Source organism: Chaetodon auriga, chromosome 4 (assembly GCF_051107435.1).
Source record: "Chaetodon auriga isolate fChaAug3 chromosome 4, fChaAug3.hap1, whole genome shotgun sequence".
NCBI classification, from domain to species: Eukaryota; Metazoa; Chordata; class Actinopteri; order Chaetodontiformes; family Chaetodontidae; genus Chaetodon; species Chaetodon auriga.
Genome location: NC_135077.1, coordinates 8,641,395 through 8,655,271, shown reverse-complemented (window position 1 = coordinate 8,655,271; position 13,877 = coordinate 8,641,395). Strand labels below are relative to the sequence as shown.

The 13,877-nt window shown below is 41.0% G+C and overlaps 1 protein-coding gene across 1 annotated transcript; it reads left to right on the top strand.

Moving 5' to 3' along the window:
• Positions 1-10,727: 10,727 nt before the first annotated feature.
• Positions 10,728-13,764, top strand: LOC143319009 (uncharacterized). Its single transcript, XM_076727566.1, has 7 exons — positions 10,728-10,820; positions 10,931-10,987; positions 11,737-12,036; positions 12,673-12,750; positions 12,913-13,005; positions 13,325-13,383; positions 13,474-13,764. The coding sequence occupies exons 1-7, from the start codon at positions 10,781-10,783 to the stop codon at positions 13,762-13,764; spliced, it is 918 nt and encodes a 305-aa protein (XP_076583681.1). The 5' UTR covers positions 10,728-10,780.
• Positions 13,765-13,877: the final 113 nt, after the last annotated feature.

The following is a 13,877-nucleotide window of genomic DNA, read 5'->3' as shown; positions in this document are numbered from 1 at the left end:
TTTTCAACAGGCCGACTGTGAGTACGATGATTTTGTCAAGGAAGTGCAGTTGATGCAAAAATTACCTTGTGCTCACCGCCCAGAACAAGGAGCACCACCGCCTGCATCAACAGCAGCAGAACATAACGAACCTCATCTCTATGAAAACATCTGCTGTGGCAAAAGCACTGCAGATTCAAGGTGTTCAGCTGCAAACGTCCAAGACGAGCCTGACATCAGCTCTGCGGTCTACATCACACCTTTGCCATTTGCAATACCTGAAGTAAGCCGGGATAGTTCTCTTGGAAAATACCCAAATGAACCTACACCACTTAGAAATACGACAAGCGGACCTACAGAGATCTGCACAGGCAATGAATCAGATTGTCACACCAGATCTGACAGTGATTACAGTGAAGTGAGACCCAGATCACTTTGGTTTGGTTTGGATTTATCAGGCACATTCTGAGCTCTGCTCTCAAAGGTGGGATGAAGAGGTTTTTTTATGGACATTGATGGATAACTGAACTGCATGCCCCATTCTGCTTTTCCAATCATAAGTTGATGAAGCAACAATGGAGGAAGGTGATGACAGCCCGAGCTCAGATATATCAGGATATGCACAATAACTGGTATACCTTACAATATGATGGCATCTGATACAGCCCTATAATTACCTTTGTGCAGCTTATAATGCACTGTTGTTGATAAGAGAGTCTTTCAAGACTTAAAGTGTAACATCACAGTGTTTGCATCCTGTGGTGAGCTATCTTAAAACTCTTTGAGCTGCACTTCATGTATGAAGGTGAAGTACGGTTCATTATTATTTCTATTATGGCATCTTGTCTACTTGGATGCACAAAAGATATAAATGTCTTTGATATGGTCTCAACAATAATTAATCATTACAGGCTTCAGGTGTGGTACTGATGCACAAAGGCAGAGAACAGTAACTACAGAAACAGCAACGCTGATAAGAAAAGGTCTGAACTATGAAGGCTCTTGGCCAAACTGTGTAACATATAAAAAACTAAAACCTTAAAGTCAATAATTGCCACAGACTTAAAACAAAAAAGACATTTGTATGCTGAATAATCTAAGGGTTGCAGGGAAACGCAGTGTCTTCCGACAAAATATGCTTTTGTTTCTGCAGCTTTGTGGTCCATTTGAACCAATAAGCTACTTTAATGAATCATTTTTCGCTAAAATACATTTAAATATGTGCTTTAAAGCTGTAGTCAGAGGGTGCAGAGAGGCCAGCTAATGCTACTCTGCTAAGCAAGGCTTGTTATTTTTTAGCAGGACTAGTTTTTCTGGTGTTCTGTCCATTATGATTAAATTTGAAGTAACACAAAATGAATTACATTACTGTGTGTGTGTGTGTGTGTGTGTGTTTAGATGTTAAATGACTGTGGCTGATTATGTCGGGATGCATGTACGCATTTCGATGTGTGTAAAAGAATGTGAGCTTCAACCTTCAGTAAGTAATAAGATTTGTGTGTACCTTGAAATACACATATCTACTCTTTTAGGCTGATGGCATTTCTTTGTAAATTTCTTTGTATATTTCTATTGTAATGTACCAAAAACACTGAGGCAATTTCCTTGAGTGTGAAAACTCTTACATGGCAATAAAACTGATTCTGATTCCTCCATGTGTAGCATGTTCAAGGGTCTGACTTTGGCCACTCCTAGTGGCCATATCAATAAAGACACTGTGGCAGACAGCACTGCACAAGTGCATAATATTCTCTATGAGCCCCTCCTCAAATCAGTTCCCCTTTTCCCCTGGTCCTACACTCTGGCACTGAGCACTGAAATTACCCATTACGCATTGATGTTGTGTTGTTTTTTGGTCACTTGAGGGCAGCAGAACGAGCAAACACAGAGCGACTTCAGCCTTCATTTGTAGTTGTTTCTGACCACCTGGCACTTATAATTCCAAAATTAACTCTCTCTTATCTCTATTTATTTATTTTTTTCAACTCCTGAGAAGAACATGTTGCTCTATAGCTGCTCCACTTGCCCAGCTATTCCCTAAGTGTGTCTGTTTGCTGTGACATGCTGGGCAGTCAGAGTAGAGGTTTATTCCCTGATGAGAGTGGTGAGAAAAACAATCAGCTAAAAGAGGCTAAAATGCTTCATAGAGCTGTTAATCCCAGAGTCTGGTCAAGTGAAACCATTCACATTATACATAGCCATGTCATGCATTGTTAATAGAAATATGAATTGGTGCATCGTTCATCATTAATAAATCATTTCTTAAAGCTTTATACATCAGTAATAACAACATCTGGGTCAACACACTGTGAAAACTCCCTTCGGCCGGTGTTGATCCTCGTCTCACCTATTCTTTCGGAAGTGGTTCCAGACATACTGGTGTCAAGCACAGTCTGTGATCAGTGCAGCGGGTTGCAGAGGAGGGTGGGATTGCTTCTCAGGACGCAACCAATCAAACCTGCATTGTTTTTTTAACCAAAGTGAAAAACAGTGACAGTGCAACAGATTGGCCATATGGACACATAAAGGTCACATTCTGAGTGTGAATGTTAGGTGTGCAGTGGTTTGTATATGAAAGAGGAAGAGGTCTCAACACATGGACATGAAAACACGTGATTGAACACACAGACACATTCTTTAGACCAGCTTGCTGCCTCAGTGTGCAGCTGGAAGAATCTGTGTGGAGTGTGTGGACCGAAGGTAAACTGGGAGTGATGGGAGCCACCTGGATCTCACGGAGGACAACGACAGCTGTCATCATTGCTATATTGCAAATCCAAGGTGGGCTCTGTGCTATGCATTTAGACTCTTAAAGCCAATGTAATTGACTTATTCAGCTTATTAAGGCACTTGAGGACATGATTATGCGACTAACACAGCTTACTCTGACTGACAGCGCTGATCAGTGTCGAAACCAAAGCTGTTACCGGTGTGGAAGGTCAGAGATTTGACTTCAGATGTGAATATCAAAACGGCCAGCAGAGCAATCCTAAGTACTTCTGCCGTGTTGATGACGATGTGTCCTTCAGTCACCTGATACGGACAGACAAACACAACCAGTGGGTGAGAGATGGACGTTTCTCTCTGTACGACAACACCACCAGAGCCTTCTTCATTGTCAGGGTGGACAAACTCATCTCAGAGGACAGCGGGACGTACTGGTGTGGGGTGGACATCAACCTCCAAGCTGATGATATCAAGGTCATACAACTGAATGTGTCCAGAGGTACAGTCCACGTCACAGCACGGGATCACTATTGTCACTGTAACTGCTTCTGTCGCACACATTTCATCCATATGCATACAGGAAAATGAGGTTTCTATTACTGAGTAGAGTCTGTCCACCTGGTAACTGGAATCTAAAATTGGCTGCTCATACTCTAAATGAGAAGTGTTGCTTTTCCCATACGTCTTCCTCTTTTTGTGAGCTTATATATATATATATACACATGTATAGAGTATCGCAGGTTATTACAACTGTACATTTGTATGTTTTTCTAAACTGATGATTTGCTCCCCATCCACAACAGCAAACCCTTCAGAAAACCATACACATTACAGTAAGTAAGACCTGTGTTACTGCATATCAGGTGCCATAGCGCTGTGTGGCTGTATTTACTTTCTTGCATTTGCACTTTCCAGCAACTGCATCAGCCATCTTTCGAAAGGAGCTCAAAGTGGACAGTGAGTGATTTGTCTATCTGTGTGTGTGTGTGTGTGTGTGTGTGTGTCCATCTATATTCATAGTGTTCATTATTACATGTGTGTATGAGTGAATCTTCTGCCAGGTAAACAGTTATTGTTGTTTCCCACAGAGCTCAACCTGCCGCTGTACCTGACTGCAGTGATGTGTGTGGCAGCGATACTGAGTGTGTGTTTCTTTACACTTTGTCTCCTGCTGGCTGTTAAACACCGAAGATCAGGCACACAGCAGAACAGAGAGGTTTGTCCATGAAACATTTAGCCTCACTTTGGTCCAGACTGTAATATCTCAGGTGGTTGCGTTCTTCATGTCATCTATGCTGTAGCCTGTGGTTTAACCTCAGAGCCTACACACTTAGTTTGTATGCAGCATTTATGCTCCAGCCCCTTGATGCATAAGAGTAAATCCAGCTTCAGCATACTAACACACTAAACTAAGATAGTAAACATGATACCTGCTGAACATCAGCATGTTAGCATTGTCACTGTGAGTATGTAAGCATGCTGATGTTAGCATTTAGCTCAAAGCAATACTATGCCAAGTACATACTTACAGAGCTGCTAGCGTGGCTGTAGACTCTTAGTCTTCTCTGCCTACTGAAAATACCACAATGCCCAGTAAACGCTAACAAATTTGCATTCCACAGACATCATCTGACTACGAGACAATGAATCCTGGTGTAAGCACTGAGCTTGAACTCTACTGCAGCTGCTGCTGTCCGGACTGCGCTGATCTTTCAGCTTTACCGTCTCCACCACCTGATCTCTACTCCCACTGCACGTCCAAGCATCGAGAGTCTACTGTCACTTCTGGCCTTGGTGAATATGTTGATGTGGATGTACCAAGACACATCTGCCAGTATCAACATCTGGATCTCAGCCAATTAGAGGAGCATGTCTATCACAGCCTTCAGGGAAACAATGGGCCTAAAGATGGACCTCTGGGAGTCCGAGAGCAAATCAACTGTTGATACTGTCAAAGGATCATTCAAAAGTAATTACAACTTAGGTTTTGGGTTTGAAGCTTTGGCCACAATTTCTGTCAGTTATTATAATTAACAAAGTCCAACAGAAAGTCTGTAACTTTGTGGTTAACCTTTGCTTTCCTCTGCCATGTTCCCACAGCTCACCAGTGTAACCTGAGTAATGTGTCCTTACTATTATAGATAGGAATGATGGCTAAAACTGCAACAATAAGATCCAGGTTGTAATGAACCAGCATTATTCTGACTGTGTATAGATGAAAGATTCAAAAGTTAATGATTCATGATCTTCAAGTAATTGTAGTGTTAATTTTTGCTGTGTGTCGTTATTTCTGGGGCAAAATGAACCACTTTGGACAGCACGAATAAAAGAAAAGACTGAAAAGAGATACCACAGTCTGAGCATGACTCTCCACTCAAGCTGTCAAAGTTAACAAAATCCACCAAAGAGAGCAGACTGGACGTTTTGACTACTGTCTCATTCATTTATTTCACCAAAATAAATCAAGTGGTAATATCTGAGGATGGCTGTTTTAATGCCTTTCACACGGTTGAGTAGTACTGTAGGGAGGTTCAGACAAAGGAAGCTGGCCAAAGATAGGAAGCACAACAACTGAAGGAAGAACCCATGACAAGTGCACAGCTGTCATTCATTTGGGAGAATTATAAAGACATGAAGTCAAGACGAGATGAGAAAAAGGCAAACGAAGCGACAAACATGTAACTCCTGGTCTGCCTGCCGGGAGTTACGGTTACTGAGATGACTTATTTTGTTCCTCTCTCTCTTCCTCTGAACGTGGTTGTAAGTTTTCTCAGGTAGATGTGTGTTTTTGTTTTGTTTTTTCAAGTTCACCCTTCCTGATATTGTTACAGGGTCAAGCAGCTCCTTCTGCAAATATAGCATAGCTTTTCTTCTTCAGGCCTCTAAAGATCATTTGGGTGAAACAATCAAAAACAACAGAAATTCCCGACAACTAATAAGCATATGCAACCTGTCAAGAGCCAGAAAGCAAATAAAAATCTGACAGTTGTTGCTGTGTGTTTTGTGCATGATTCTGGAAGACTGAAGGGATGTCAGGAAGTGTTTGGAGAGGAAATTAAAATTAAAAAAAAAAATTAAATAATTAAAATAAATTAAAACACTTAGGCTAACCATCCTGTACAATGTAGCATTAAGCAAGCAACATGCAGGCCTTAACAGGATGACCTGCAACCACCTAAAGGTGATTCACACTGACTACCCTCAAAAGCCCTGGTAACTGCCCATACACCATAAAAATGTATTAATTGACCGATTTTGCAGATTGAGGAGTCTTGTCAACAGTTTTACTGAGGTTGCTGTTATAATAGTGGTCTATGGGGAAAATGCTTTTTGGCCCGCATGGGATTTTTTTGTGACAATACAGTGAGTAGCCACGGGGAAAAATTAGCACCAAGGCTGAGTGGTGATGCTGTATTATGCTTTTTAATATGCAACCACCTAGCAACACCGGAGCACCTGCCTTGAAAACATAGCTTGCATCTAAGTAGCTACCACATGGCAACCGCTTTGAGCATGGAGACAACCATTTATAAACCAAAGTTCACAGTCTGAACTCATCTTCACTGCTAAGTGCCGAGTCTTCCTCTGCTGTAAGAGTTTGTGTTGTGCTGCAGGAAATACCCACCAAACAGATGGATTTCTGTTAATTAATTGTTATAATAATTCAGAATGTATTGATTTCTTTAAATTATCGAAATAAAAATGTAAATTGTACATTGTATCCATAAGATTTGAGACTTTACCTTATGATTAATAAAGTAATGGATTTTCTTCTCTAAGTCTTTTTTATTTTCTGTTTGTGGTGGACTATGGTGAGAAAGTAGAATGAGTTCACACCAACCACCCACTATAAGAGCATAGACACACACACACACACACACACACACACACACACACACACACACACACACACACAGGCACACTTAGCTGAATGATATGGAAACTGATACTGAACTGAAAAGTGATATGAACAAAGGAAGAGGCTAAGAGCTTCTCTCTCATAACGATAACCTATTTGAGCCATGGCTTATGATTAACCTCAAAACCTCCTGTTTCACTGTGGGGCGACAGTAATGTCTCCTGAAAAAGATCAAAGACTCTAATTGATTTTACTGAAGTGATCTGAGAGTTGACCAAGAGCAGAGAAAATAAGGAAAGTAAAAGGTAAAGTGCGCAATGAGGAAAATGCTTCTTCTCTGGATCTGGCTGTCCTCTGGTGAGTACTGAACACATTGATCTTCATTATGCTTTTTTGAGTCATTCTGAAGATAATTAATTTAAACAAAAAATAATCGTCTCTGTTTCTTTTACTTTGGAAGCAGTCAAATGCCAGCAGTCAAAGATTCAGCTATCAGCCAAGGAGGGAGGCCCGGTTAGGATCTTGTGCCGATATGACTCCGGGTATGAAAGATATCCTAAATATTTCTACAAGGGTGATTATGGTAAAAAGCGACCACTCATAGGAACCACTGGTAAAAAGTTTAAAGAGAGCAAACAAAAAGGGAAATATTATCTCTTTGATGATACCAAACAAAGAATCCTGCATGTGACCATCCATGACCTGAACCTGAATGATGGTGGGACGTATTGGTGTAAAATAGACGCGTACACTTATGATCCTGTAACAGAAATCGAGCTCAAGGTCTACAAAGGTATGTTAAAGTTAGCCATTCTCTCTCTATCTATTTTTTTCTTTTTACTGTGTGTATTTACATTCTTCCTTGGTGACACCTACTGTCGTTCTTTGACAGCTCCTGCTCCTCTCAAACCTCCACTGGTCACCTCAAATCCTCTTTATTTCAACCACAGTTCAAGGCCGCACCAGGAATCAGCAAGAACTACAGGTTATTTAAAGCGTGCGTGATACGTTGTGTTGTGTGTTCAGGAAAGCCCATCTTTTAGAGCTAATCATGTAGACAAACATAAGCTGATTTTCAATCTATTTTCTGGTGGCTTCTTTCCCTCAGTGTCAGAGAGTGCCAGCAGTACAGCACCATGGTCCACGCCTCCTGAAGATATGCACACAAGTAGCACATCAAACACACAACTGATTCAGGACAAGATCTGAAATGCATCCTAGTGAAAAAAAAAATAGCAAAGAACGTGTTCTGTTTTGGGGGGGATTGTCCGAGTCTTTGCTTACTTTAAAAGTAATCCAAATAAGGATTGTCTAATTCAAACAAGTCGTAGTCATGATGCCATCTGGTGGTCGGTCTTTGTGACATGGAAGTTCATGTGTACATTGGCAAAGGCAAAAACAAATAAATGAAATAAATTAAATCAAGTGAATATGAATTCATTCTGATTCATTTAAGAATCAGAATCAGCTTTATTGGCCAAGTATGTGTGCACATACAAGGAATTTGGTTTAAACATTGCACTCAATGTGCGTGCATAGGAAAAAAGAAGACACACAAAAGACTCAACAATAAGTGAAATAGTGCAACGATATAAAATAAACAATTTATACAATTTACAACATGTGTTGACAGTGACAGCGGAGTGGCTAAACGCTTTGCCAGCTGTTATATCACAAGTTTCCTTATCAGGGGTTTCACAGGTTTTAAAAAAGGGGGAAATGAAAGCTCTGGGCTTGCATGCATTGCTTAAAGCAAAGAATTGATTGAACCACTATTGCAAATTGGTCTCGAAAAAAAAATGTTGCTTTGAGAAGTTTTCTTTTTTTTTTTTTTTAACTTATTTTCCTCTTTTCAAGCCAAAATGCATGTTTCATTTCAAACTGTGCGACAGAGGCTTCAAGTACACATTTATATTTGTATTGAATTGAAGTAAAAATTAGCAGTCATGACAAATAAAGAGTGCTTTAGGTTTTTTGTTTTGTACTCTTCCCTCCAGCGTTACCTCCACCTGCAGGAAAGGAGCAGTACTTGGCTACTGCTGCTGCTGCTGTCCTGCTGCTGAGTCTGTTGGTGGTTTTGTACTTTAGACTGAGGAGACACAGACATGACACAGCAAGAGGTGAGTGACCTCAATTTACCTTGTAAGTCTCTGCAACATTACCCAGTGATTCTCTGACTGCGTTGCCATTGGTCAAAATCATTTATCCTGCTTATGGTCTGTAAAATGCTCATTGTGCATTGATCCCAGCAACACTGGAACACGAGGCGGACCCATGGATCAACACATCCAGTGCGGTGAGAGGTCCATCTGTGTGTGGTGTGCATGGTTATATTTGAGTTTACACAGCCTTGATTCAACACTGCACTTGTCCTCCAGCAGGGTATATATGTGGAGAATCACAGCCAGGGTCAGCTAAGAGAATCGGACCCATCAGTCAACGTCAGCTCACCTGACAGCCTGTACGCAGCAGTAACCAGCCGCAGAGGTCCAGGTGCCCACACATCAATTTCTCATCCCGACACAATCCAGACTGGGATGGCTAATTCCACGCTCAACATCTCAATGAGATCCTGTCTGCAGGATGATGCCTCTGAACAGATAATCAATCAGCACAAGGAGAACATCTGCAGCGTCAGCAGTCCCTCCACCGAGGCTGGAGACCAACACATCAGCGAGGACGTCCATGTGATCTACTCCACAGTGCGCAAGGCCAAGGGAGTCACCCAGCCCAGGGGCCAGATCGGATCAGCTGCTGGACCCCCTGAGGTGCAGACCACCATCAGATACTAAGAGAGATAGTCCCTGTTGTTTTATATACTCAATTCCTTGTGTTTATTAGTGTGTCAATCATTCATCCATGTAGTTTGGTGGGGGGGTTAAAGAAAAATGGTCACAGCCTGTTCTTTAATCCATTTGCTGTATTATTTTGTCACTTTTCAAACACTTGTTTTTATGTGTTGGATTAAAAAATAATTGTAAAAGTGTGGAGCATTTTCTTGCGTTACATGTTGCTGTGCCACACCCTCTCTCCAGTGCAGCAAATAACTTTTACCAAACTTTACACCCTGAGTGTCAGAACAGACCTTATTCAGCCTCTAACTTAAGCTTTTCTCCGCTCATAAGGTCAGGGGTGTTGATGCATGACAAAATTCTCAGGGGGCACAATTACAGCACATGAGGGTCCTTCCCAAGGGAAAAATAAAGAAAAACTAATGACAGTTTTCTGCAAGTATCACAAATTATTCAAAGACTTTGGGAGGATTATTTTAAAACTCAGATTAATGTTGTCATCATGTGGCTTTTCGTGTCACCCTAGATTGATTTCCACATGGTGGAAACATTTAACCATGAAAAACATCCAATGTTCTCTACATTGAAAATGATCATCTTATATAGTGAATGCAGTAAATACCCATTTAAAGAAAATACATGATTGAATTAATGTTAAAAGCTGAAAAAGTTCCCTGTTCCACTTCCTCTTTTGTCTTTCTACCTTGTTTATCTCATGTCTCACTCTGTCACCTGACACCTGACAACCTTTACGTCATATCTATATTTATTTCATGTTAACTTTTTATAGATACAGTGAACGGTCATTTGGTTTTCTGTCACTGCTTCAGTGGGACATAAAGACGAGAGGCTCACTTTAAATTCTTTGTTTGGAAATGGAGTATTATTTCAAAAGGTTGTTTCAGTTTGTTTCTTTCAGGTACACACACACACACCATGCGAGCATCACATGGTCATACAGGTGCTTAATTGTCCATTAAAGCACATTTTGAATATTCCATTGTGCTGCTGTCCTTTTATCTGAAAAGAATCCATCACGAGATCACTTGGAAACCTGCAGTCTGGATATAAATAGCTGGTATTATAATTATTTTGATGCACAGATAAATGGTACATTGTGGACATTGTTCTGTGAAGTACATTTGGCTTTATGTATAAACAGATGAAGAGATCATGAGATACAGCAGCTTCTGCATTAAACTTTATCTCTGTTTCTCATTTGCCTTTATCTCTCAGTTTCCCCCTCACTGCATGAAAAACCTGCATCCTCATTCTGAGATGCAAATGTTTCTAGTTATGTGCTAGAAAGTAGAAGATGACACGGTCTTATGTGCACAGAAAGGCAGAAGGTGTGACAGAGGGAGTAACAGAGAAAGCTCTGATCAGATTTAAACTGTAAGCTAGAAAAAGACGGACTGAGACGATGGGAGTGTCACTAAAAGTCATCATCTACTTAATGACGGGTAATGATACTCTTCTCTTGGTGTTTTTCTTTGATGACTGTGAGACATATTTTGGTAAAACCTATTGATGGTGTAATGATGACTTTTTTTCTGGCATTTTCTTATGCCAGCTAGGACGAGTTTATTGTCTGTGACAGGAAACAACGAAGGACACGACATCGCTACCAGTGAGTACAATGAAGCTGTTTTGTCCTTTTTGTGCTACATTTATCAAACAGCTAGTCACTTTTAACCTGAACATGTAAACTGCAAGCGCTTTCAATGAAAAAATACTTGGCAGGTGATTGGATGAACCATCTCTGTCCATCACAGGCTAACTTCAACCAATTAGACCAAAAACCCAGGTGAAAAAATATTATACTTAAACTACGCTTGACCTGGGAAACCTCATGCGGTAAGGACTCTAGCTGTCGAGAGAAGAGTGAAAACATCTTTTCCATGGAGAAAACCCTTCAGTGTCATTCATGACGAAATACTCTCCACTTCTATTATAACTGATGCTATAGCAGCATTTACACTTATGTCTTTTGCAGCCGCCATTTTTGATTTTGAACAAAAATAATGTTTTTGCAGTTCATGAACCCCCCCCCAAAACACATCCATACAGCCGCGATGAAGCAGAGTAATTACAATTTTGCCTGTTAAATCTTTCATGAATAATAACATAAGATGTTTTTTTTTACTTTGAATGTTGCTTATTTAGTCATTGATATTCAGTTACAGAGAAACACCTGAGTTTTTAACAGCTTTGATGTAATCCAGTGAGTCAACATATAATCATAAGGGATGGATGGATGGCCATATATGACTGAGATAAACCTGTTCATTTTAAACCAGTGTTGATCTGCTTTTAATCATCCTGATTGCAATGATCACTTTTTTTTTTTTTTTTTTTTTTGGGATGACATTTTACTAGAGGCAAGATTTCATCACTCCGGGGACACTGTACAGATCAAATGTCACTATCCAGACGGCCATGAGAACGATGACAAATTCCTGTGCAAAGGGGAGAATCCTTTCAGCTGCAAGGAGCTAATACATACAACAGAAACGAACACATATGTGACCGAAGGCAGGTTTCATATAAAGGACAACAAAAGGCTGAAGTACTTCTATGTGTTGGTCAAGGATGTGAACCCAGCTGACTCTGGAACATACTGGTGTGGCTCTGGCAAGATGAGGCAGGAGTTGCACCACAAAATCCTCCTGACTGTAGGTGTGTACGCTGAGCTGTGCTATACTAACACAAGTAGAACTTACTCACGCTGTAGCCATGCAGCAAATGCAGGAAAGGTATTTAACCAGAGAAAAGCGTGTGCTGCCGTTGATGAATAGATGCACAGTAACTTTGCAGGTTATCATCATAACCAGTAGCATGTTCAGTAGCATGGCTGAAATGACAGTGTGACAACTGTTTGACAACTATTTCCAGTGCTGGAAAGTAGCTAAGTACATTTCCTATTTCACTTTGATTCATTTCTGTTTGTGAAGGAAAACAGTTGTGCGTGACCATCACTTCCCTGTTGTGAGAACGTCCACGGCCCCTCTGGGTTGAAAACAGTGCCGGCACCAAGTTGGAAAATCTGGTCGCACCATGCTTAAGAGCGGCTGTGCCATATTTCGCTCCTCAGTCAATAAAAATACCCTGCCGCTTTCGATTTTCTTTACTTCCCCAAAGAGCAAGGGCAGTAAAAGATAGTGACAGTGTTCGAGTACAGAGTTAGTGTGTGTGTGTGTGTGTGTGTGTGTGTGTGTGTGTGTGTGTGTGTGTGTGTGTGTGTGTTTGCATGCAGTAATTTCACTTATGCCTTTCACCACATCTCTAACCTTCTGGCTTTTTGCCCTGGCACAGACGAAAGACCCATCAAATCCAAAACAACAAAAGGGGTACCTACTTCTACTCGCCAAGGAAAAGTGCCTCCAAACATAGGTGACTTCATCACTAAGCAGCTGCTTTTCATACCTCCCAAAATATGTAGTAACTTCTGCTGCACAATCACGTCTGCTGACACAACCTCTCACTTCTGCATGATTCTGAGGACATTGACGCTCAGCTGACAGCTTGTATTCTGCTGTTGTCTCTTGCTCGCAGGTGTGATTGGTGGTGTGGTAGGGTGTCTGGTATTGCTACTGATACTTGTGGTCGTATTTCTACTGGTCAGACACAAACTCCCCAGTCGACAAGGTGAGGGATGGAAATTTGGCAAAACATGAAAAACCCCATACACACATACTTTTATGCATTTATTTGTAGTTTTATATATAAAAAAAAATCCTCTTGTCTTGAATCCTCCTTTGATTGGCAAAATTATCATTGGTCGTCTAAGTTAATATATTAACTTTCAAAACAGATCCTGTGATTTTAATGGTAAATAACTGAATTAAGGAGGCAAACACGTTTCAAACTGAATAGCTTTACTTGCATGTGATTATAACTGTGAGGAGTCAATGCAGACAGTTAAATATCTTCTTCCCATCTATTCAAATGTTTTTTTTCTTCTCAGTGTGTTGTCCTGCACGGGGATCAACACAGCACGGGACAAATGCTGGCCATAACACAGAGGTGCATTTGTGTGTGCGTTTGTGTGTTTGCGAGTTTGCATATGAGAACAACAGCTGCATCCATCACACCGCTCTCCTTCTTCCACTGCAGGGAAATCATGGAGATCACCACTATGAGGACATTCATATGTGCAACCAACAGGCAAGCTCAGGAAACACACTGCCATCTGTTTACGCCACCGTCAACCCTCCTGCAGATCAGCTCCACTATGCCAGTGTTAATTTCCAGAACGACCCAGCCAGTGTCTCGACGGACAAGAACGCACTCTCTGACGCAAACAAAAATGGCTCCTCGGCCTGTGATTACTCCTCTGTCAGTAGGACTGTGGCAGCGGAGCAGACTCTCTATTCTGCAGTCACAAAACCTGGGGAACAGTGTTGATGTCAGCTGTGCAGTTTGAGGGGAACATGCTGCGAAGGATATGCATTTTGTCCAATGTAGATATCGTCCATTCACTTACAGAACACAGAAAAGTCATTTAGCAACAATTGTGA

What these genes read in the sequence shown, in the direction of transcription:
- LOC143319009 (XM_076727566.1), top strand. Translation starts at nt 10,781, where the DNA reads ATGGGAGTGTCACTAAAAGTCATCATCTACTTAATGACGG. An exon ending in AGGACACGACATCGCTACCA is followed by an intron (nt 10,988 to 11,736) that starts GTGAGTACAATG and finishes ACATTTTACTAG; the next exon opens with AGGCAAGATTTCATCACTCC. An exon ending in ATGCTGGCCATAACACAGAG is followed by an intron (nt 13,384 to 13,473) that starts GTGCATTTGTGT and finishes CTTCCACTGCAG; the next exon opens with GGAAATCATGGAGATCACCA.